The following is a 23,741-nucleotide window of genomic DNA, read 5'->3' as shown; positions in this document are numbered from 1 at the left end:
CGCAGACTCCTGAGCCTGAAGAACAACACACAGATGTCTCTGCTCATCCTTAACACCAGTGGCACGTTTTCTCATACTGTGCAATCATTTTATGTACATACAGCCTGTCAATGTGTGTTTGGGGGTCAAAAGTCATCACAGTTACTTTATTTTGTAGCATCACGCCTTACTCTGCAGCTCTGGCACACCGCTACCGGACTAGGTGTTACCTTGCGCTTGTTCATGTCCAAAGCTTGTGTTCGAAGTGCCAGCTCTCTCTCAGCAGTGCTGATGGTGCCCTGCAGGAGGCGCTCCTTCTCCTCAAGCTTCCTCACCACCTGCAGCTGTGCATCCACCTGACAAACAGACAGTCCCAAAAAATAAGGACAAACATTTAAAAAACGCATTTAAAAATGCATTAAAATGCATTTAAAAACATTAAAGATAGATGAAGAACGTTAAATGTGGATGGTTAAAAAAAAGGAGTGAAAAACAGCAAACTGAGCAGAGCAGTCCTACAATAAATTGTTTAGTGCAACTTGTATGTGTAGAATATTCACTACAGCATGCAATCTTTCATTCACCTTTTAAAATGTACAACAAATTAAAAGGAAAAGAAACTGTAATTAGCACTGAGAGGTATCTAGTAGAAAATACAATAGCTGATTTTTTTTTTGTTGTTGTTGTTGTTGTTAATAAATATAATCCAAAGTCATTTAAAGAAAGTAAGAAATGGCTGCATGTACCAATCACTGCAACTACACAGTGTGTATGTCACAACAGCAGTGTACAAGTCCCTGTCGCTGCCTCATGCCTCACCTGAGTTTTTAAAGTGAGCAGTTGGTCGGCCAGCTCCTCCTTCTCCTCTTTCAGCAGCTTGTGGATCTGGTTGGACTTGATCCGCTCACTCATTAGCTTGAAGTTGGCGTCATCTTTTTCTCTGAGCTGCTGCATCAAGCGGATGTTCTGTTCCTGCATGTCTTCGAAGGCCTGGCCCGTCACGTCCATCTCACTCAACAGAGCGTCCTCCTCCTGCAGAGGGAGCACAGAAGCAGCAGAGCGTTTGAAAACAGGAGGCAGAACCATGCAGAGGGTTTGTGCATACAAAACAAAACGACCAGCCCACGCACCTGTTTGGCTAAGGAGAGCTTCTTGTTGAGGATGTCGATCTGCTCCTCCACAGAGCGGATCTTCCTCAGAGCCTCTTCATCAGCCATTTTCTTGCCCTCCCTCCTCTCCCTCTCCTCCAGCTCCCTCAGCCTCTGCCGCAGCTCCTCTCCCTGGAGTCAGTACATTATCATAATCCTTAATTACTGTATCTTGCCATATGTTGCTCAGATAAAAAGAATAGATCCATATGTGAAATACAAATAAATACCCACAGATCATATTGTAAATGTCTTACTGAAATGAACAGAGCCACCAAAAAAAACTAAAATGCCTCCTGTGCAAACAAAATGTTTATGTTTAGGTGACTGTCTTTATAGGTGGATCACCTCAGACTTGGCCTTCTTCTCTGCAGCCATGAGCTGGACTTTGTCTCTCTGCTCCTTTGGTGCTGAGCGGTACATGTCCAACAGCAGCTTCATCTCCCTCTGGGATTCCTGGGCTTTCCTGCACAATCACAGTAAGTGTTTTTAACAAACTATCACCATCATTCAAAATCATCAAACCCACCATCCAGGGACACAAAACAACAGAGTCAAAGAATCTTAAAATAGAGTAGGAGCAAGAAAAACATGCCCCAAACAACTAAGTTGTTTCAGTGATGATGTGTTTTGTTTCCCTGCTATTGATGCAAACAAGTCTTCCAAAATGTGACCGTCTCACTAACCACCAGGCGAAGCACTTTGTCCTCCTCTATCTGGTTAAAAAAATGAGCATAATAATGGCCACTCATACGACGTACTTGAGTTCTGCTCGGACAATCTTCAGCTGCTCCATCTCCTTCCTCTTCGACCCTCCGACCATAGACAGGCGCTCCCCTGCTAACTCCTCAGGCTGACTGCTACTTCCTGCTTTCTCCTTCTCTTCCTTTATCACAGTGCTGCTGCTCCCACTGATGCGGCTCAGCCTCTCTCTCTCCTTCTCTCGTTCTCTGTCTTTCTCCTCTTTCTTTATAGTGTCCTTTTCTTTCTTTTCCTCCTTCTCTTTCTTCTCTTCTTTGTCCTCCTCCTTCACTGTTGCCTCTGGCTCAATCCCAGGCTCTGCTTTCACTGAGGCACCTGCAGAAAGGCAATAAGGTGAAGGAGGAATTATCGACAAGGATTGTCCAAACATATTTCAATACCTTTCATAAGAACATTGTGAAATAAGCAAAAAAGCAATTTCTGTTGTTTAGAGCTTGGTAAATCTGAACTAAGCTTTTACAGTAAGCAAACTAAGGGTACGTTACCGGTGCTGCTGGGTGTTGAGGAGCCGTTGTCAGGCTCTGTTTTGACCACAGGCTCTCCAGAGACAGCTGGGGTCAAAGGAGAGGTCATCTCATCCTTCACATCCATCTCTGTGCTTGACTGGGATTGGAGGACAGCGTTGCCCTTCGAAGTGCGGACCTACACAGGCAACAGACGAATGTTATACTTTAGGGGTGGTGTGTTGCTGTTTTTTTGCTTCACTACTTCCAAAACATTATAACATGTATCTGTGTGTGACCACTAAAAAAAAACTGAAGGAGTGTCTTTGTCTCCTTCTAACCCACCTGGTTGAGTTCAGCTTGTGCTTCCCTCAGTCTCATCTTGTATTTCACCACCTCTCCCTTCATCTGCTGGTTATGGGTTTGCAGCGTGCTAATCAAGTGGCGCATCTCCCTGTTAATAGGACCTGAGACAAGGAGGTGGGAATGCAGTGTGAACCCTGAGCACTACTGTATTTTTAGGACAATTCATGAACCCTAGTCACAATAAACCAGAACCTGTTAGTTACCTGCTTGCTCGTTGGCAGCAAGAGTCTGTTCAAATTCGATGCGCAGCATCTCGTACTCCTTCCTAACCTGAGCTAGCGTGTCCTCCAGCTGAAACACCTCTGTACGAACCTTCCTCTGCAGAGCCACCTCATCATTCTGCACACAGATGAAATGAGAGGAAGAAAAAGGCCAAAGGTTGCAGCGACAGACACTGCCACACTCACCCAACTCACCTCCATGTGCTCAAGCTGTCGGAGCCTCGCTGTCCTGGTAGTGTTGAGGCGAGCACGTGTCTCATCTAACTGAGCTTTGAGGATCAGAGACTCATTATAGAGCACAGAAAACTGCGACTGCAGACAACGATAATCTGAAGTCTCTTTCACCATGCTCTCTGCTCTACTCATCAGCTCCGCCTGATAAAAACAGAGAGAAAGAAAAAAAGATTGGCAGAGACAGTAGTCACTGGATCCATAGATCTTTTTTGACTCCTGTTTATCCTTTTGTACTTATTACGTCACACTATTTGAATTTGCTCCCAGCATAAACAAATAAAAAAACCACAGACTTTATCAGGGGAGTACATTTGAGTTGTTACAATGTTACAAAAAATGTACATTTTTTGGTTTGGTGACAGTAAAATTAGCTATTATAATTCTATATCCACAGTAACCCAAGACTGGAAAAAAAATTCTAATTTCTAATTCAAAGTCAGAACATGGGGTGTGACAAATTTAAGTACCTTCATGTTGTTGTTCTCCTGGTAGACATTCTGCAGGTCCTGCTGGAGCTTCTGCAGCTCAGTAAGGCGGTTGTCTGCCAGCTCCTGGTTCTCCTCCAACTCACTGTTCATCTCCTCAAACTATTGTAAGGAAACAAGAAGGAAAAGGTTTAAAAGTAACACACAGAAAAACTACTAAAATCACACCGTGTTTTTATTATGAAATTTATGAATTTAAAGAATCCCACCTTTCTCTTGTTAATGGTAATGGTCCCACATACACTGCTGGCTTCCCCACACACTTTATAGCCTTTGCTGTTCACCTGAGATGCACGACAGGTGTTATAATATATTTCTACATACAGAGACATTTTGTACTGACACAATTCTGTCACTGAAATAAACTCCAAAAGAAATCCTTACCCTCTCCAGTATCTCGCTCAGGTGCGCATTGAGCCGGTTCTCTCGGCGGCTGATCTTCTCCATGTCCCACTGGAGCTCCTCGATTAGAACCTGCAGCTCACTGACACGCTGGTCTGCTTTGTTTGCTGCACGACCCAGAGACCGGGACTGCACAATACAGAGAAAAGAGGCACTTGACACCATGCACAAGAGACAAAAGAAGCATAATCCTTCCTGAGATATTACTAAGCAACAAAGCAACTCCTACCAGGGGAACATAAAACGGTGTGGTTAATGCTTCTGGCAAGCAGATTTACTTGATAACTTACTTAAAATTAAGCAGCCCCCAGTGTGGTAGCTAAAGTTCAAACAGAGGTTTATCACAAATTGTTGCATCTGTGAATAAGGAAGAACATATAATTTGTACCTCGTTTGTCATGTGACTGTACTTTTGCTTGAGGTCCTCTGTCAACTGCTGCAGCCGCTCGTTTTCACTGGTCAGGAGAGAATTCAGTTTGGAAGCTGCCCGCCACAGACTGTCCTCTGGAAATGATAGCAACAACATCACCTTTTATGGACGTGGACTGATATAATGACCTCCACCTAAATTCATTTCATCCTCAGATTTATTCCATTATTACAATTTCATCATGTCCTTTTTCACCCAAAACTCTCCCTCTATCTCACCAGCTCCAGAGTTTAGTTCTGCCTTCAGCTGGTCCACAGTGTTTCTCAGACATTCATAGATCTCCACCACACGAACGGCCTGCTTCTGGCTCGATTCCACCCTCTCCTGAAGCTCAGCCTCCATCTCTTCACTGCTGCTGCTCGCCAGTGTAGCCAGGAAGGAATTGGCCGTCTCTCCTTGGTGGCCTGAAAAGAGGGGTTTTGCTTTGATCTCTGGTGATGCCTACATATTATTATGATCATGTGTCAGTTCTTATCTTTACCTCTGTCTTTGGCCCTCTCCTGGTTGGAGTCACCATCAGGTTCTGGAGTCTCTGGCTTCAGGCTACGTCCCTCGGCTGCCGGAGATTTCTCAGGTTCGCTGCTTGTTTGGTCATAACGCCTAATGATTAGTCGAATGTTTTCATCCAACTGAAGAAGAGAGGATGGCATCACATGTCAACTTTTTGATCTTTACAGAAGTCATTGTGTTGGTGTTTCTTAGTCTGAACTCTGACAGTGAGTGTTCACCTGGTTCCAGTATCTGTTGAGGATCAGCAGGCTGGCATCATCAGTGGCCTGGCGGGTCTCCAGTGTCTCAATCCGCTCTCGCAACTCATCCTCAATCACCTGTGAAACATCAGACCAAAAAATAAATCTTTCTAGAAACAAGAGGGAACAAACGTTCCAGTTTCAAGTGTGCATGATGAATTCTAAACAAATAAGAGAATTAATTTTACCTGTCTTTGATCAAGAGATTCTCCCAACTTTCGGTTTTTTGCCTGAAGAGCTTTGATGTCTTGCTCCTCCTGAAAAAGGATAGATTCCAACGTGCAATGAGAACAAGTAGCCAAACACATGACACGTCTGTGGCTGATATTATACTAGCAGGGCAGCGGATATTTAAGGGTAGCTCACCGAGTTAGACACCCCTCCCAGCTTGATGACCGTCTCCACCGCGGTACTCCCACCGGCAGCGGCACTGACACCGGGACCTGCGTCTTCCCCTTCCCTCTCCCTCCGCTTCTCTGGGGGCGCACCGGAGGTCGAGGCACAGCTGGGATCAGCAGGACGCTTCTGTCCCGACATCCTCAAACTCCTGAAACAAAAAAGCAGAATGTGACTGGTGGAGAAAGTGGGTTACCGTTAAAAGCTACCTAGCCTTGATCGAGACGGCTTTGCTGGATGAACAATGTTACGTTATTGAACATAAAAAGGACTCAAACTTAACTCTCCAAACCTTTCATTCCGAAACCTTACTAGTTCAAACACGAGTGAAATATACCCAAATGATCTGCTATCACATTTTAAAACCCGAACATGCTACTAAATTAGTCAATGTAACGGCAGGCTAACGTAAGCCGTTTGCTATCACCAGCTTTAAAGTCTGTTGATGCTCAGGGTTCTGTCCGAACATATTCACACGTTTACTCTGTAATACTGTCAGTCACAGTTAAACCTAACCAAACATCTTACCACTTTTAGTGTTACGAGTTTTACTGACTGATTCTATGTGAGGATGTTGATGTTGCAGGTCTTTGCCTCTCGGAAACGGAAGTGTTCACAAGCTAAGTGGGACAACCCTCCGCCGACACCGCGCCCCTACTGACGAGGAGAGGAATGACACCCTGGTCAACATTCATTCAGATTAGCCGACCACAGGACAAAAATTTGCTGTTGGGCTCCTGTTGCCCCGAAAACAACCAGCACATTATAGATTTCAGATTTATTGCATTTTTACACAAAGACTCAAAAACTAACCAGTATTTATATGGGCTACTGATATACTACCATGGCTCCAGGTTTACTTTGGTTATTTCATAAAACACATTAATTTAGGTAAAGGTACAGAGCAAGGACAATATCAGCTAAAATATATTGTAAACTAGAATGTTTTATAACTAGGGCCCCTCTACAAGATGAGGTTATGGGATTACTTTATTAAGCAGTTCACAACGAATTTGCACGTAATAAAATGACCAAAAGGCAACTAACACAAACTCTGCAGGTTAGTAGTGTAGTTTAAATGTAAATATAAAAGTCCTAAATCCCAAATAACCCATAAATGTGAAACACATGCCCCTAAATTAAGACATTTGTAATGCACATAGAGTAAGGGCAGATCATTTTCCTCAAAAACTACTGAGACAACTCAGATGCTGTGTATAACCATTTTACTGATCTAAGCAAAATGGCTTCACAGTACAGACTATGTTGGACTACAGTGTTAGGAGATACTGTAGCAATTATCAGGCAACAAAACAACCAAACTAACATTCTTTTGTCATAAAAAAAGTAATGGTACTGTTTGCAATTTCCTGGTTTTCTGCATAAATTGGTCATGAAATGTGATCTGATCTACACCAAAGGCACAGCCCAGAATGCTTGGTGAGGTAAAAAAAAAAAAAAAAGAACACTAGAGCAGTCAAAGACTTGAAAGATTCATTGGAGTTGATTAACGTCACTGTTCAGGAGTCAGCCATAAGCAAAATATTGAACAGGCATGGCAGGACACATTTGCCAAAGACTACTATGATTCTCCACAACACTACTGGGAAAATGTCCTGTGGACAGCTGAAACAAAGAGTAGAATTGTTTGGGAAGAACACACAGCAGTACCTGATGAAAAAAAGAGAACCGCATATCAACATGAAAACATCATCCCAACAGTGAAGTACAGTGGAGGGAGAATTATGGTTTGGGGCTGCTTTGCTGCCTCTGACCTGGACGGCTTGCCATTGTCAAGGGGAAAATGAATTCCCAAGTTTATCAAGGTGCCCTACAGGATGATATCAGTGTGGCTGTTCGCAAGCTGAAGCTCAAAACAAGCTGGGTGATGCAGCAGGACAATGACCCTAAACACTGAAGTAAATCTACAACAGAATGGCTTCGGAGACACAAAATCCTCCTTTGGGAGTGGTCCAGTCAGAGCCCAGACTTCAACCCAATAGAGAAACCGTGGAATGACCTTGAGAGCTGTTCACACCAGATGTCCTAAGAATATGGCTGAGCTGAAGCAGCTCTGTAAGGAAGAATAGTTCAAAATTCCTCCTGAACATTGTACAGCTCTAACCCACAGCTACAGCAAGTGCTTGCTTGAGGTTATTGCTGCCACAGGTGGTTCAACCAGTTATTAAAATTGCTGCCGTTACTTTTTCCATCGTCACTTTGTATGTTAATGGGTGTGTTCAATAAGGACATGAAAGATCATGACTTTGTATTTTATCAGCTTAGAAATATTGTGTTTGTTGATATTTGTGACTTTAGTGTAGATCAAGTCACATTTCATGACCAATTTATGCAGAAAACCAGGAAATTATGTTTTCTTTCATTGTGTATTATGTTTTAATGATGTTTTCTTGTGGCTGTAGCTTTTTTAATTGATTTCATATACTTTTGGGGTTAGGTTATCTTGTCTGGATGACATTTTGCACACCTCATGACTCTCTTTTCCTTGGTCCTTATGTAAAACAGGACTCATGTGTACGGAGAATGAACTCAGATCAGCAATATTAAAAGGTACACTGCACAAGGTGCAGAGTCCAAATTGTGTAAAAGCTGGCTTGTCATTATTTGTGAGTTCAGATATCCCTATCTGCTGAGGTCACTCATGGCCTGACCATTTTCAGTAATCAATATGAGAATTGTGTATGGATGACGCTGTTTGACAAGCAAAGTGACGCACAAGGCACATAAAGAAGGTAGCATGAAGAAGCCGGTTTTGCAGTCAAACTATCATATATACCATTTGTGACCAGTAAATAAACTAAAACTTGGTCCTGTGATCATTACTAATATGGCACAAATCAGTCAGTTATAAAAACGGGTAACATCAGAACTAGATGTTTCCTGTTGAAAATCATACTATTTGTTATTCATGCAGATAAATGACAATAACAAATAACAATGAGGATTGATGTACAAGAATAGTTATGGATTACCTCTAGCTAAATAATAATAAAAAACAAACACACTTAAAATCGACTCTGCTTGTAAGATGGTTGGGAAGATGAAGGTTATGATGAAGATTATATGTCTGTCTGCTTAGTACTTGTGAATCTATAAAGTAGTTTGATAAAATTTGAAATGATCTTGCTTTTGAATTGTGTCGGTGTTTGCATATATATAAAACATTAAAATATGCATGTCCTATATTAATGTAACTTATTTGATCCACAACCTTAGGTGCAAATTAAAAAGCTCTAACTTTCCTCTGAAGACAAACACCATATGCTTTTGTAATACTTTCACCAGAGAAGAAACAAAAGAAACCTGAATTGCAACATTGCAGCAGGGCAGTTAGGCCACATTTCATCATTAATCAAAGTGCTGACACTGAACATAAATATATATATATATATAAACAGGAGTCTTTGTGTTACACGCCTGTGTGGTGCGTGCATGCATGCATGCATGCACACTTGGGGTTTATACAGTGTTTTAGAGGACACACTGTATTCCCTTTCTGCTTTCGAGTCATCCCACCCCAAGCTTCCGAAATGAAAGTCCATAGACGAGCACATGGGCTTCGACCCACGCCAACATCGCCCCTGTCTGCCTGGCGGAGCCAATTGCATCTCCGGGGAGACACACGCCCCGCCACATCACCAGCCCCTCCCCCACATAGCACAACTACTCATAAATAGAGCTTTGTGCGAGTTTTCTGTCTCTGTCTCTGTCTCTATCACTCACTTTCTCCTGGGAGCCTGCTGAGGTCGTCTGTTGCTCGTGTTATCATCGTCGTTTGGTTTCATTCCCAAGTAAGATGTATTCAAGTTATTTGAAATTATATGTTTTTTTCCCCAGGAAACATAAATTAAGCAAATTTTTACAGCTTTCTGCAACATCAGTCTGCATCTTTGCTTTTCCTCCTATTTCTAAGTATGCAGCGATAATGTTACAGATATGGACTTAAGCTGAAGTTAAAGTTTGTTAAAGCTGGAGCTTGTAGAGCGAGATAAACGGGTCGTTAAGTATATGATCGAGCTGATAAACCGCTATGGTAAACAAGTGTTTGCAGTAATCACAAACTGGTCGTAACTCTGTAACGGCTGTATCCTGAATTCCGAGGTGTGCCCTCTGAAGGCTGGCCCTGCGCCTTGGCTTTGTGCGGATACCAGAACCGAAACACATCCGCGTTCAACCTGTTAGTGTATTTCTGCCAGTTGTGCTGAAGTTCCTAATTCTTAACCCTTCATAAGGCGCAGTTTAACGCTTTCCCCAGCAGAAAGCATTGGAGGGAAAAGTGAACTGTGAACTATCACATAGAGAACCATAACTTATCAGTATTGAGGCCAAAGTTCAACTGTGCAAGCCAAATATTTACTGAGGTGACGCAAGAGAAGGATGTCAGCAGCAGAGGTTCATGGTGTTTGATGAGGGGGAAAGATGAAAATCTCTTAAATCTACTAACTAGAAATATGAAGAGTTTCTGAACCTGTCATATAACTTGTTTCTTTCATCTAGGATGACTCATCAATTCCCATCCCTCTCTCCGGAGCAGAAGAAGGAGCTCTCTGACATTGCTCAGAAGATTGTGGCTCCAGGAAAGGGAATCCTGGCTGCAGATGAATCAACAGGTGAGCCTCAACTTTTATTATATTTCTGTGGTGATAGGTGTCTGCAGAGTTTGCCACTGAGATAATTCCCATGCCCTCTTCTTTCAAGGCACCATGGGAAAACGCCTTCAGAAAATCAATGTGGAGAACACAGAGGAGAACCGTCGCTGCTTCCGTGACATCCTCTTCTCCTCTGATCCCTCCATCGCCAACAGTATTGGTGGGGTCATCTTCTTCCATGAGACACTGTACCAGAAATCAGACAGTGGCAAGTTGTTCCCCAAAGTCATCAAGGATAAGGGCATTGTTGTTGAACTGTCCAAGTTGCTGTCCTTGTAATGGCATCTCTGCACCTTTTGTAGGTGGCATCAAGGTTAGGAGGCTTAAAGCCAAGATTGAGCACAGTCACCTGCACATGTTTTTGGGGCTTCCACATGTTGATCTTTGAGTTAATGGATGTGTTCCTTTTTCCTACTTCAGGTAGACAAAGGCACAGCTCGTCTAAATGGAACTGATGGAGAGACCACCACACAAGGTAAAAATGGATTTGATATGCAGACCTGCAAGTGCACGTCTTCTTCTACTGGTCACGTTTCTGCAAATTGTTGCAAGTAATAGCATGTCATTTAGAAGTTTTCTGTGGAATAACTAACAAAACTCATTAAAGCATTTTTAAATAAAAGACTGAGGGAAGTTCTAAATTGCTCTGATTTGTGCAAAAATATGTGAACCTACTGTCACTGGACACAACATTCTGTGACTTGTTGTTTCTCCTCAGGTCTTGATGGCCTCTCTGAGCGCTGTGCCCAGTATAAGAAGGATGGTTGTGACTTTGCCAAGTGGAGATGTGTGCTCAATATCTCAGACAGCTGCCCATCGGATCTCAGCATTGCAGAGAATGCCAACGTCCTTGCCAGATATGCCAGTATCTGCCAACAGGTCGGTGGGAGCCATATTCTCCATATTAACGACTGGAGGAATTAATCCTAGTCAGTATATGTTGTTTGTTTGACACCCATTTCAATGTGATATTCATATACTCATCCAGAATGGCCTGGTGCCCATTGTGGAGCCAGAGATCCTGCCTGATGGAGACCATGACCTGCAGCGCTGCCAGTATGTCACAGAGAAGGTTGGTTCATCGTCTCTGGCTTAGTTAGCAAATACAAGACCACCACCAGTAAATATTTTTCCCCATTTGAAGAAGCTTGGAAGAATGTGTCATCGTTAAATCTGCCTCTTCATCTTTAGGTTCTGGCTGCTGTGTACAAGGCCTTGTCTGATCACCATGTCTACCTGGAGGGCACTCTGCTGAAGCCCAACATGGTCACCGCTGGACACTCCTGCACTACAAAGTACACCCCTCAGCAGGTTGCCATGGCTACAGTGACTGCGCTGAGGCGCACCGTCCCTGCTGCAGTGCCTGGTAAGTGTCATAGGGCCAGCTTCTTCCTTAACAAACCAGTTGAACCAAACCACAGATGACCTAGTTTCTTAGCAAGTGAAGCACTATTGGCATGTTGTGTCCTTTGCCTTTCCAGGCATCTGCTTCCTCTCTGGAGGCCAGAGTGAGGAAGAGGCCTCCCTCAACCTGAACGCCATTAACCAGGTGCCCCTCCATCGACCCTGGAAACTAACCTTCTCTTATGGCCGTGCACTCCAGGCTTCTGCTCTTGCAGCCTGGCAGGGCAAAGCTGCCAACAAAGCAGCTTCACAGGAAGCTTTCTGCAAAAGAGCCAAGGTAAGACTGGCCAGGCCTCCTCACAGTCTCTGTACACTGCCAGCTATGTTTATTAAATAGTGTAAACATTCAAACAACCCAAGATTGCACATGGACCAAATGTGACTACAAGAAATGCCACTACTGCTTATCCAGCACCAGGGGGCAGACTTCGATTATGATGTGAACTGTTTATCTACTCTGAGAAATTACTGGAAATAAATTGTGACCAACATCTTGTTGTTACAACTGCAGTTTTTGTGTTACAACTCAAGAGCCATATTCCTTTGCTATAAATTGTAAACTTAACTCATGCCTTTGACTGAGGTGTCATAGGTTTAACTTGGGTGCACGGAGGGTGAAAGGTTTTAGGATTCCAACGTTGTCTCTGTGACACAAGTGTGGTTGTGAGTATGTAGGAGCCATTCCTGTTTACTCCTAATACACACAGCGATCTTGGACATGTGTCCTAACTCAAAAATGCAGCTGTGCAGCTCATTCACCCTGATGGAGAAATACTGAAAGAACTTGGCCACTGTCCAGTAAGAGAAGTGAAACCAACCTTAAACACTGGACTGGAGAATGAATAGCATTTAAAAAACTGAACCCCAACATTTTTTTTGATACTGATCAGTCTGGTAACACACAAAATAGTGTTTCATCTGTACACGCATGTCACAGTATTCAAATATACATATATTAGTATACATTACATGGCCAACAGAATTAATGGTTGGGCAAAATATCTTACTATAGAGACAGGAGGAGGTAGCTGTGTGTGGGTGTGTTACTGTATTTTATGGTTAGCAAAATAAGTGGTTTTGCAGGTACGAACTATTGAGACTGTCAGTTAATAACCCAGAGTACACTATGTCTGTGTGGTCTAACCTGTACATACAGTATGTGAGTGCTAGATTTATATACTGCATGGATAATATGACATTCAATTTGAGCATAATTTTATTTTGTTAGTTTAACAAAGACAACACACATCACATTAACTGCACATAAAGCTGCTCAATTATGTGTTTTCGCCACATGTTCACAGTCAAAAGATGGGCACTTGTTTCCAAGCAGGTTCTTCAAAGTCATGTACTGTAGATTAATTTGCATAAATACAATATATATAAACAGTACACCAAGTCAGAAGTTGAGACCTAAAGCTACAGTATGCAACTTAAGGTAGCACTAGCATGATACTCTGAAACAGCCCAGCACTCCCTCTCCCTGCTCCACTGTGCTCTACTACCATCTGCTGCACTCTGCCACGCTCTGCCCAGCTCTCCAGATATTTGATATGTGACACTCTGATTGTTAGAGATGTTAGCCCCACTCAAAACCTTTTTGACGCTAATGTCTCTGCACTGCTGCCAGCGCTTGTTCAGTACCATACGTTCTTTTGAATATTTTCAAGTTGGCAATCCAAGCACATGTAAACACTTGTAAACAAAACACAGCCCACATCTTCACATTCATCCAAAGTCACTGTGTAAAATGTCTTCAGCTAAATGTGGTCTAGTGTATACAGATGATCACACTGATTATATAAAAAAGCTGCAAGCATAATTTACATTACAGACAAAGTTTGATCCAAACACTGCATATATTGTGATAATAATGCAGATAATGGAGATGATATTTGGCACAAGGGTTTAGCAATTACAGAACATGTAAACAATAGTAATAGAAATCCTAACTTTCCTGTACTTTAGAGGATTGTGGTGCAGATGTATGTTTACTGTATAAAATCTAGAAAAATGGCCTTCTGTGTGACTTAACCAGCATTAACTATCATAACTACATTATTGTTAGTACAAAATATACTAAGAATTAGGTGTTACTACCATCGTTAATCAGATGACTATTGATCGATATCATCATTGGACAAAGTTTGATCCAAACACTGCATATTGTGATAATAAATCAATATCATTGTATGTAAGACTTATTCACCTTGATGCTTTAGTTGAAGTCTAATGTGCACAGTGAATAATGTTACATGCTGTTAGAGAGATGTTATTAACATGCTCCCTTAATAAATGCATGTTTCTCCCATGAGGCAACAGAAATCCTTCATTTCTATATAAACTTTACAAAAAGCAAAAATGCTATGGCTGAACTCTTGTGTCACGTTCACGTGAAATGCTATGGCTGAACTCTTGTGTCACATTCACACATGACACTGTGTGGAATTATGACATATAATATTTCTCTCACAGTGTAGGTCAACACCGAGAAAGAAATTTCTCTCACAGTGTAGGTCAACACCGGGAATGAGTGTTAATTACTGCAGAATAATACTTGAAAAGACTGATTTTAGTCTGACGTGGTGTCACTTTGCTGTGGTGGTGGTGATGATATGCGCTGGATGATAACCTGTTGAAGATATGGAGGTGGATCAGGGTAGGAAAGAGGAAAAGAAGAAGACAAGAAAATGATGACTGACCCACATCATTGTTTATCAGATATTGTGAAAATGACATCTGGCTTTTTCTGTCTGCTGCTGTTTTGGGGTATTTTAGTCTCTTGATGCATTCATCTTATAAGCTATTGGTTTTAAATTGGTTGACAGCTTCTGTGGTTTGAGTCAGCTGTTGGGTTGGTTTAAGGCCCAAGCCAGTTTGATTCTATGATGCAATGTTATATATAAATCCACTAGAATTTTCAAATGATTTTATAGCCACATATTATTTTGCTGTGTATTTTCTGTCATGTTTGTCTGTAAATCACTGTTGTTACTGCCCCTCTTGGCCAAGATTTTTTTTTGGGTTGAGATTATATGAAACCACTTGTGATTAATGCTGACATCCTGCATTAAGTTTCAAGAAAGATCCATCATTTCAAACTTTCAACCATACCTTGTGGTCCGAGCACAAATCAGGGAGATCACAAATCAAGTGACAGCATAGGAGAGAAGGAAAAGCATTTATATATAAATCATAGCTCTTATTTCTGCTGCTGCAAAGGCTCTTCCTTTCATTCATTTTTATTTTACTTTTCATGCCTTTAGTATATTTGCTTAGTCTTTGTACATTGTCATTTATACAGTATATTGGCTGCAGCTCTTATGCTGGTTCAAAAGAAATACTGGATCTCCCTCCACAGGCTTAAATTTGAATTACACATTTAAATCTCAGTGAGAAGGATCATTGTTATAAAGTAACAGTGAAAACTGCATTACCTGATTCTGTGTTGATTTCAGCGCTAGACGTGCAACGGTACACAAGAAGATTAGAAGCACAAACACGCACAGAGAGGAAGCGAGCAGCAAGCCTTCAACACCAAAGAGCTGCTCCTGAAAACAGGAAGTGAAGGAGAGAGTTGTTCATACACTCAAACTTTGTCACCCATTTAGGCAAATATGAGTTGTTCATACACTCAAACTTTGTCATCCATTTAGGGAAATATACTGTATATATGCTGTAGCTCACTGCTCTGTAGTAGGCCCAAATATTATGCTCTTGGTATGATGCCCAGTGATAAAGGTAGCTGTAGTGGTTGAAGCAGAACAGCCTGAAGCTACCAGAGACTATGATTCCCAAGAGGGAAATCACATACATGGCCAAACACACAGTCACCTGGAAAAGATTAAATAGATTATGATGAATGATAAAATACAATTAAACACTACAACTACAATTGGAACATAAAATAGAAATATACTTACCATCTTCTTTGACGGGTGTACCTCAGTGTAGATAGACAGAGTTCCGCAGATGATAAACTTAAATAATAATAAACAGGTTATCACAACATTATATTTTTTTAAGACTGCGTGTGACTTATTGCCTTTTTCATATGTCATGACTGTCATCATGGTAGCTGGAGAAAAACGTTGTGTATAGTGGAAATGTGATAAAATCCACAGACTACATAACCCTGGAAAAGATTAAATAGATTATGATGAATGATAAAATACAATTAAACACTACAACTACAATTGGAACATAAAATAGAAATATACTTACCATCTTCTTTGACGGGTGTACCTCAGTGTAGATAGACAGAGTTCCGCAGATGATAAACTTAAATAATAATAAACAGGTTATCACAACATTATATTTTTGAAAACTGCGTGTGACATTGCCTTTTTCATATGTCATGACTGTCATCATGGTAGCTGGAGAAAAACGTTGTGTATAGTGGAAATGTGATAAAATCCACAGACTACATAACAGGCCGCCCTGCATACGCTTATTTGCTTTGTTTTCGTTTTTGCCAAGAGATGGAAACACTAATACAACCCTTACTGTGTGTCTGTAGGGCTACAGCAAACGACCAGTCAGCTTCGCTCAACATGAAGACTGGAAACACGGGGGAACATGTAGACATTTAGAACAGCTCTGTCCAAAAAGCTTTTGTGTATGTGCATATGTGAGTGATGAAGTATTTTAATTAATGAACTTTAAAGACTACCTTTGGACAAAAATATCAGTAAAATTGTTTTGCTAGAATTTTGATGCCACTCATGTCTGTACAATAAATATGAAGCATCCTCCCTGCAGCCAGTTAGCCTAGCTTAGCATATAAACTGAAAACAAAGTTATTTTTACTTTATATGAAGGCAACAAAGCCCACCTACCAAGACCTCTAAAGCTCACTAATTAAAAGTTTCAGTAATAATTCTTAATTCTTTTCAATAAGTCTTGGCAAAAAAGTCAGGGTATATATGTTTTGACACCAAGTTTTCAGGAGAATTTAAGGTGCCTCTCTTTTACTGTAATTTTCAAGACAAGTGTCAGGGTTTTCTAAATGAAAAGTACAATATATTATTGATCATATAGTCAGTTAAGTAACATTTCTCCAGAATGCTAAATCAAATGTTATATACTGTACCAGAATTCCCTGCCAAAAGGGGACATAGGCAAAAGTAGAGGTTCGTTCATTTTCACGGGCCAGTTGAAATCCCATCAGGATCTCTATACAGCCAAATATCAGGATGACAATCTGGGAAGGAGAAGAGGAAGGATGCATGAAAGTAGCAACAGTAGAATAATATTTTATGGCTGCTCTTTGTGTATAGTAGAAATATTTCTATACACCTATTTCCTACTTGTAAGATATACAATAGGCACAAGGTCATATAACTATCCCTGGATTGTGTGATGTGTTACCCCAAGGCTTTTGGGCTCTCTCTGGACAAAGCGATGCAGAGGCTTGCTGGTTAACAACACCCTGTGGTCTGCCTCCTGAGTCCCGTCTCTTTCTGTTGTTCTCTCTCTAATCGTTTGCTCAGTGCCTTCCATTGCCAACAGACGACACACACTATTTGGCTGTGTGAAGACACAACAAGAGTGTCTGGAACCAGATGAATATTTTCCCCTTCGAGCCCATTATAAATTAACAGAGACAGCAGTCATAGTGCAACAGAATGACCCCAGATACCTAAAAAACAGCAGTCACACAAAATTCAGATATACACACACACACAACAATAACTGACCCACCTTGGTTCAGTTTGTCACGCAGAGCAGAAAAGATAACGGAAAGAGGCTGCTGAGTGTGGACACAGGAAGTAAGGAAATCTGAGCCTTCCTCTATTTTTTCATTAAGAGGAGGAGCTGGACACTGCAAGTTTCAGGCTGAGGCTGTTGCTCAATACAATGTTCACTCAGTCACCAAGCCAAAATGAAATTTCACTGAGTAAAGGATAACGTAATCAGGGTAAGGGAGTGAATACAGAGCGAGGGGAGTGAGAAAGTAGGTGCAGCCGGGCAAACCTGACACCGACTTAAAGAAGACAGAAAATGCCAGACCTCGCAGCTAAAGATCATTTTCATTATCCATTAATCAGCCAGTTATTTTATAAATGAACATCATTATCATTTATCAAAAGGTTTGGGCTGTTATTTTTGTTTATTTAGCCAACCTGTTAACACACAGTTTCAGCTCTACATTTCTTCAGTTCAAACAGAAGAAGCTGTCAAGATAGGACATTGATCAGAACAATTTTCCAGAGGTTTAACATTTTAAAGGCATCTCTGCACCTTTTCTAATGCCGTCACTAAACACACAGCTGTGCAAACCAACATTAGAAAAAAATGTATTGTATTACCTGAAGAGACTGATCTGGAGTGATGTCAATATTGATGCAGGTTATCATCTCTATGTTCATTAATGCATTTTCACCACCACAACAATCGTTTTCATGAACCCAAGTCTCGCTAGTTTTATGAGGCTCAGAAAAATAAACATGTTATGAACATGTTCATGTGCCTTGCATTAAACAATCAATATCATTACACCTGGGACAATACAATAAGGGTTACATTTAATCTTTATATACAAGACAAAATTGAGTATATTGCATTATATAAATAATCGCTGAACTAAATCAAACAAGAAAACTTAAGTATTATTATCCACATAATATCTTGGTCTCAGAAAATGTGTCAAGTTTGATGTAAAGCTGTTTATTAATTCATAATTTATCCAGCATTTGATTAATGGCTCAAAAGACACGCTACTTCTAAAAATCTGCCATTGTTGCATAACCAAAAAATGTTTTTCATCACCATCATTCAAGATATTTACAGTCAACCCCTACAGTTCATACAGCAGGTGTTTTCCTGTCAGATGAGACTTGCAAAAAAGACCTAATCTTAATATAAATACAATTTTGATTTTGAATGAGTGTAAGACTGAGGTACTGATTCTCAGGTATAAATATATATACACTTCATCTTTACAGCTAATAAAATACTGTTATAATATACAGTAATATGACCTGAGGACATGATACTTGATATCCAGGCATTAGTTTCTGTGGCATTGTTTAAAGACACACTGTGTCCTGGTGTGTTGGTCACCTGCAGCACAACAGATCAAATAACTCATTTTTTGATTTCTTGATTACCACAGATTCACCAGAGGACAAAACTATACAGATGTCTTCACTGTGAAGTATGGTTAGAGTAACAGTAGGTGGTGCTCCAGCAGGTATGTTGCTCTTCGCCTCATCTCTCCTTCACTGTTGTACTGAATGGCTTCTAACAGTGACAATCCACCTTGCCTCTCAAACTCTTCAGCCAACTAAAATAAAAAAAAGCAACGCATCAGCCAAGACAACACTGGTAAAGGTTTTTGCAAAGATGGCAGCTTAGCAAAAGCTAATCATTATGTGATTTGGTTTCGCTCACTGAAGTGCTCTTGCTTACCTGTGGCGTGCTAGATACCAACATGAAGAGGATGTCCAGACTCAGGGTCACCATTTCTTGGTCGGTCATTTTAAGCGTGGCACAGAGTGCAGACAGTAATCCAAGCTGGCCCAGCTGGACACAGAACTTTTTCTTGTGGGAAACATTTGCAAGAACCCTGAGGATCTGAGGTCAATAAGAAGGCACAGACCAGTGAGATGGTGCTATAACAATGTAGTGTTGTGTGCCAACAAAGGAACAAGCTCTAGATTCATCCCAGTATAAGAGCAGCAGAACAAATACAATGCTGATCATTATGTTCCACAATAACTGAAGCATACTACTAATACAATAATACTGAAGTCTGAATTTGGCATGCACTGACCAATGTATTGATGCCTTGAGAGAAAGGCAGAAGCTGGATCAGTCCAGGGACCAAGTTGAAGGAGAGGAGAGCAGAGCAGAAATCACTGGAGTGAGCTGGAACAGAGAGTGACATGACAGGGGTCAGAACAAATCCCATTAAACACAGTCACTCTGAATAAATACATCAGTCCTCGGGTGTGTACGGAAGGAAACTCTTGTCATAAATTCATTCAGGTTTTCACGATCAGTAAAATGAACATAAATTTAGCACCAAAGATACTGATAAAGGAATGAAAAGAAACATGACAAACAACTTCTTCATAAACTACACGGCTATGGCAAAATGGCTAGATGCCAAACCCTTTTAAAGACAAACAGCTGATGATCTGTTGATACAGTTACTGACAACAATAGTAAAATAATAATCAGACTGGGAATACTTTGGATCAAATGTCCTGAGTTATACAAGTCCGTGTTTGTATTTTTAGATGTGTGTAGCACAAAAGGTTCAATAAAACTCATGTAAAAGCCAACTAATTTCATCAATCAATCAATTACTTGGTTTTGTTGCACAAATATAAGTAACCTGTCTATAAAAAGTTCAAACCAAAACCATTGGGGCGAGGTATCAACAATGATCTAGTGTACAACGTGCATGCCTAATTACGCCCTAATAATGTCTGCTTCTATGAGCTTTTCCTAAACTAGACACTGCTGAGTATAACAGAAATCCCCCTCCCAGTTTCCACATTTTCAAGACCAAAATCAGTGCAGACGTATGTGTTTGGGCCTGAGCAGAGACCAGAGGTGACTGCACCAGACTGCTCTCACCTGTCAGGTTGTTGAGGACCCAGGCACTCTCTCTGGCCAAGGCTGGCCGAGTCTGTAGGTAGGCCTGGATAAGTGCGCACAGAGCAACCACAAGGTGAACGTCACACACTTGAGTATTCAGGTCTCCCACTGGGCAGGAGGCCAGAAGGTTCCCTACGCACCGCAGCAGAGGACAGACAAGCTAAAGTGGGTCACCAGATGGAAAAATGCCCATGTCAGTTAAACCATTCCATACTGGTAATGTTGCATACTTCACTCTAAAGATCACAAGTAGTGTATAATATACTATACATTGCACTTTGGCTCATTTTCCTGAACATGTTTAGCAAATGTTTCATTAGCTTTTGATTTTTTTTGCCTTTCAGTATGAAAATTCAATTCTTTTTTATCATAAAAGGTAATGAAACCCTCGTTTTTACAACCTGTGTAATGCAAGAAACAACTACATAATAAGTCTTATAGCTTTAACCCTTGGGGATTTTCTGTTGTTGAAACTGAAGCTTCCTTTAATGCACCAACACTGTTCACAGTGATGTACCACTTGTCTTAACTAATTTTCACATCTCTGCATTATTGATCTTCATAACATGATGACAGGAACCAAAATCAACTGAGCTCTTACCGATTAAGATATTAATAGAAAAATGTAATGCATGCTTTGAAAATTGGTCAGCAGTAATAAAAAGTACTGACATACATTATTTGTCTCAAGCAATTAATAAACAAAGAAAAGAACAAGAGTGTTAATTTTGTTACCAACTCAATTCCTTCTTCTTTGTTTCCTACAGCGATAGCATCACCTAGTGACACTAACAGTGAACTGCACTGTGACAGGGCTCCATGAGCTAGCAGCTCTCGTTTATCCACAATACTTCAAAATAAAAGCAGAAGAGAGACAGATCATTATTATTATAATCAGTAAAGTTACACTGTTTGTGAAACAACTGCACATAATAGAAGAGGGTAAATACAAGTTTGCTGACACACAGCTCTCACCTGCATGTTAAGTAGTGTAGACACCACGCACACTCAATAGCAGGTGCCAGGCCAAAATTTGGATCAGGAGTCAGGACTGATAACAAGTGTGAAGGTAAGCTGGAGGCCAGGACCATACTGCGGAAAGACGCAGGGACCTTTACATAACTCAGGACAGTGTCTAATGGATGTAACACCCTACACAGGAAGTGAATTTAACATCTTCTGAGTGAAAAGCACAGTAAAGAACAGAGACAGGTACTGGTGTGCCACTGCAGTGCTTACGGGATTATTTTCTCTGCTGCATCTTTGGCCTGGAGAAGCTGAGAGAGGGTGAACCCCACCGCTTCAACAACCGCTAGATTATGTCTCTGGTTCTGGTTCACACACAGAAACATCAAGAGTGACATGTTAGCATTACTGCTGTACATTTAACTTTGTGTGGCCCCAGTTCAGAGCTTTGCAAAACTCTATGAATGTTAGTAAAGTTGAGGTGTTTATTACAAAAGACAAGACCAATGGATCTTGTTTGATTACCTCTATACAGCTGGCCAGAGCTGGTATGATTCCCTGGGCCAGGAGTTTGTCTTGTACAGCACTGTCTGGACATAAGTTACCCAGTGTGTAGAGACACAGCTCCTGTGTACACATGTAGGAAGTTTCAAGTCTCCTGCATAATTAGGTGATTACATTTCATACTTCCTGGTGGGTACTCACAGTGAACTTGGTGCTCTGTCCGGACAGGTAGGTGAGCAGGTAGGTAGTGGCAGGCAGACAGGCTGCGGCCACGCTGGTGTGGGCGGAAAGAGACAGCTCATGAAGACACCGACCAGCCTGCAGACGCCACTGTGCATTGGAGCCAGTGAGAAGACTGACCAGCAGGTGCATGCCGTTCTCCTGCCTGAAAAGAAAGGCGGATTCACAGATAGATACAACACCTAATAAACAGACTCATTTGACGAGGCAACAACAGTTACCACTGTACTTGAGAAAGGTGAGACGTGCTGATGGGTCACGGAGAGCTTTGCTCAAGGCTTTCAGCTGGGCCTCCCTCTCTGGCCCGCTGTGCTTAAGTTTTTGGAACAGACAGACAACGTCCTGGGGAAATGAGAAAAATATTAAGATAGCAAGTTTTATATGAATCAACACATCATTCAGCACATCTGTTTCACCTGTTCTCCTGGAGCAGTGTCCATGAAGACATCTGGCTGGTCCTCATCTTCACTCAGCAGGAGCCTCCTGCTCACCAGCTGTCTGTCTCTGCGGGCCTGTCTCAATGCTACAGCAGTTAAGATCAACAAATATCACATTACTTTCTGTTGGAGTGCAGCCTATCACACGTAGCTGTTCGGCACATAGATGCCCTACAAGTCAGCTGCTCCGTGGATAACTGACTTTGTAGCTGAACGATGTATGAATGTAGCCCTGAAAACATGACTAGATATCATCTTAGGGGTATATTTTGTTATCTTCTAGTATATTATTGTACGGACAACGTATTGTCTTGAAGGCTGCCATAGTTATACTACTTCCATTAGTTATACTACAAACATTGTTTTCAGCAGTTGTGAAAGCAATATTCAATGGTGAACCGCATTCTTGGCTGCCATTATATGTAAGCTATGGACAATACTTATGAGCCTATATCACCATGTTATATTATAAGAAGATTATGACGGGTGGGCTGTTAATGGGGTTTGTAAGTATGACAACTGGTGGAGCGTTAGATGAAGATCATTGATGGTTTACTTAACAGTCCTACTGGGTACAGGACCAGGGACCCAAAGGGGTCAAGGGTTTCTTGTTAGAAAGTCAATCGAAACAACTACTAAATGACCAGAAAGCAAAGTAAAATGATCACGGTGATATACAAAATAACCACAGAGCGATGTAGAACAATTACAAAGAGACAAAACTGCTGCAAATGACACGGCAAGTTCCGTTTTGTGTCTGATGTTACTTACATTATGCGATAGCGCTGCTGACTGTTATGTGAACTGTCCAAGTTGCTGTCCTTGTAAACTACATTAACTGCTGCAACCTCTTTTCCACACATTAGGTTAACATTAACTAACAGTTAATATTACTAGTATAAGCCTGCTGACGGGAGCGTAACACCACCTTGCTAAATAACTGCAGTTAAGTACACAGTAACGCTACCGTTCAAAGTTACAGCATTTCAACCTAAAACCAAACCTTTTTCGTGATCTCGTCTCTTTAACCTTAGCTCCTCCAAACTGTCGCCTTGTCGACCAGCTTTGTGGCGAACTTTGTTTAACCTCCACATTTGGTTCTTCTGAAGCCAGTAACATAAAGCCAAACTGGTTCACTAGCTATTTCATATTGGAAGATGTTACTGTGGCTCACTGTAGCTCGTTAATAATAATAATGACACTCTTCTTCTGTGTCCGCTCACCTTCCGGCTGCTGGAGCGCCGCCCAGTGGAAACCTTCGGAGTAGCAGGCTACTGCGTGTTTCTGCCAACAAT

The 23,741-nt window shown here is 41.3% G+C and overlaps 4 protein-coding genes across 5 annotated transcripts in view; 1 reads left to right on the top strand and 3 right to left on the bottom strand.

The window, feature by feature from the left end:
* Window positions 1-6,110, bottom strand: part of rnf20 (ring finger protein 20, E3 ubiquitin protein ligase) — an 8,687-nt gene extending 2,577 nt beyond the window's left edge. Inside the window, exons 1-20 of the mRNA XM_020624444.1 lie at window positions 5,898-6,110; window positions 5,586-5,766; window positions 5,408-5,476; window positions 5,199-5,297; window positions 4,952-5,099; window positions 4,689-4,874; window positions 4,429-4,544; window positions 4,023-4,169; window positions 3,848-3,922; window positions 3,621-3,740; window positions 3,115-3,294; window positions 2,902-3,037; window positions 2,678-2,799; window positions 2,375-2,531; window positions 1,889-2,204; window positions 1,476-1,593; window positions 1,110-1,259; window positions 799-1,011; window positions 187-335; window positions 1-6 (exon numbers count right to left, since the gene is read on the bottom strand). The exon at window positions 1-6 is cut by the window's left edge and continues 121 nt beyond it. Of these exons, the coding sequence (XP_020480100.1) occupies window positions 1-6; window positions 187-335; window positions 799-1,011; window positions 1,110-1,259; window positions 1,476-1,593; window positions 1,889-2,204; window positions 2,375-2,531; window positions 2,678-2,799; window positions 2,902-3,037; window positions 3,115-3,294; window positions 3,621-3,740; window positions 3,848-3,922; window positions 4,023-4,169; window positions 4,429-4,544; window positions 4,689-4,874; window positions 4,952-5,099; window positions 5,199-5,297; window positions 5,408-5,476; window positions 5,586-5,766; window positions 5,898-5,914 (2,705 nt within the window). The 5' untranslated portion in view covers window positions 5,915-6,110. The remainder of the gene's footprint in view (window positions 7-186; window positions 336-798; window positions 1,012-1,109; window positions 1,260-1,475; window positions 1,594-1,888; window positions 2,205-2,374; window positions 2,532-2,677; window positions 2,800-2,901; window positions 3,038-3,114; window positions 3,295-3,620; window positions 3,741-3,847; window positions 3,923-4,022; window positions 4,170-4,428; window positions 4,545-4,688; window positions 4,875-4,951; window positions 5,100-5,198; window positions 5,298-5,407; window positions 5,477-5,585; window positions 5,767-5,897) is intronic.
* Window positions 6,111-9,316: 3,206 nt separating this feature from the next.
* Window positions 9,317-12,026, top strand: LOC109974303 (fructose-bisphosphate aldolase B-like). Its single transcript, XM_020624440.1, has 9 exons — window positions 9,317-9,427; window positions 10,134-10,246; window positions 10,335-10,536; window positions 10,589-10,598; window positions 10,706-10,760; window positions 11,004-11,164; window positions 11,274-11,357; window positions 11,477-11,651; window positions 11,767-12,026. The coding sequence occupies exons 2-9, from the start codon at window positions 10,135-10,137 to the stop codon at window positions 12,024-12,026; spliced, it is 1,059 nt and encodes a 352-aa protein (XP_020480096.1). The 5' UTR covers window positions 9,317-9,427; window position 10,134.
* A 2,208-nt stretch (window positions 12,027-14,234) lies between these two features.
* On the bottom strand, window positions 14,235-17,497 carry LOC109974308 (uncharacterized). Its single transcript, XM_020624445.1, has 7 exons — window positions 17,393-17,497; window positions 17,060-17,218; window positions 16,782-16,892; window positions 15,914-15,970; window positions 15,377-15,523; window positions 15,127-15,240; window positions 14,235-14,321 (listed from the first exon to the last, which is right to left on the bottom strand). Exons 2-7 carry the CDS (start codon window positions 17,189-17,191, stop codon window positions 14,262-14,264), a joined length of 621 nt encoding a protein of 206 aa, XP_020480101.1. The 5' UTR covers window positions 17,192-17,218; window positions 17,393-17,497; the 3' UTR covers window positions 14,235-14,261.
* Window positions 17,498-17,703: 206 nt separating this feature from the next.
* Window positions 17,704-23,656, bottom strand: tmco6 (transmembrane and coiled-coil domains 6). Of its 2 annotated transcripts, XM_020624449.1 has the most exons (12): window positions 23,450-23,656; window positions 22,426-22,532; window positions 22,239-22,351; window positions 21,971-22,154; window positions 21,791-21,892; window positions 21,539-21,630; window positions 21,275-21,391; window positions 21,035-21,149; window positions 20,279-20,459; window positions 19,467-19,561; window positions 19,103-19,267; window positions 17,710-18,977 (listed from the first exon to the last, which is right to left on the bottom strand). In XM_020624449.1, the coding sequence occupies exons 1-12, from the start codon at window positions 23,538-23,540 to the stop codon at window positions 18,855-18,857; spliced, it is 1,485 nt and encodes a 494-aa protein (XP_020480105.1). In that variant the 5' UTR covers window positions 23,541-23,656; the 3' UTR covers window positions 17,710-18,854. The 2 variants fall into 2 exon arrangements, with proteins under 2 accessions (XP_020480106.1, XP_020480105.1); XM_020624450.1 differs by lacking the exon at window positions 22,239-22,351 and having other exon boundaries at window positions 17,704-18,977; window positions 23,450-23,538.
* Window positions 23,657-23,741: the final 85 nt, after the last annotated feature.

The sequence above is a fragment of the Monopterus albus genome, unplaced genomic scaffold (assembly GCF_001952655.1).
Source record: "Monopterus albus unplaced genomic scaffold, M_albus_1.0 scaffold327.1, whole genome shotgun sequence".
NCBI lineage: Eukaryota > Metazoa > Chordata > Actinopteri > Synbranchiformes > Synbranchidae > Monopterus > Monopterus albus.
Note: the sequence above shows the minus strand (reverse complement) of the source record. Positions and strands in the feature narration are given on the sequence as shown.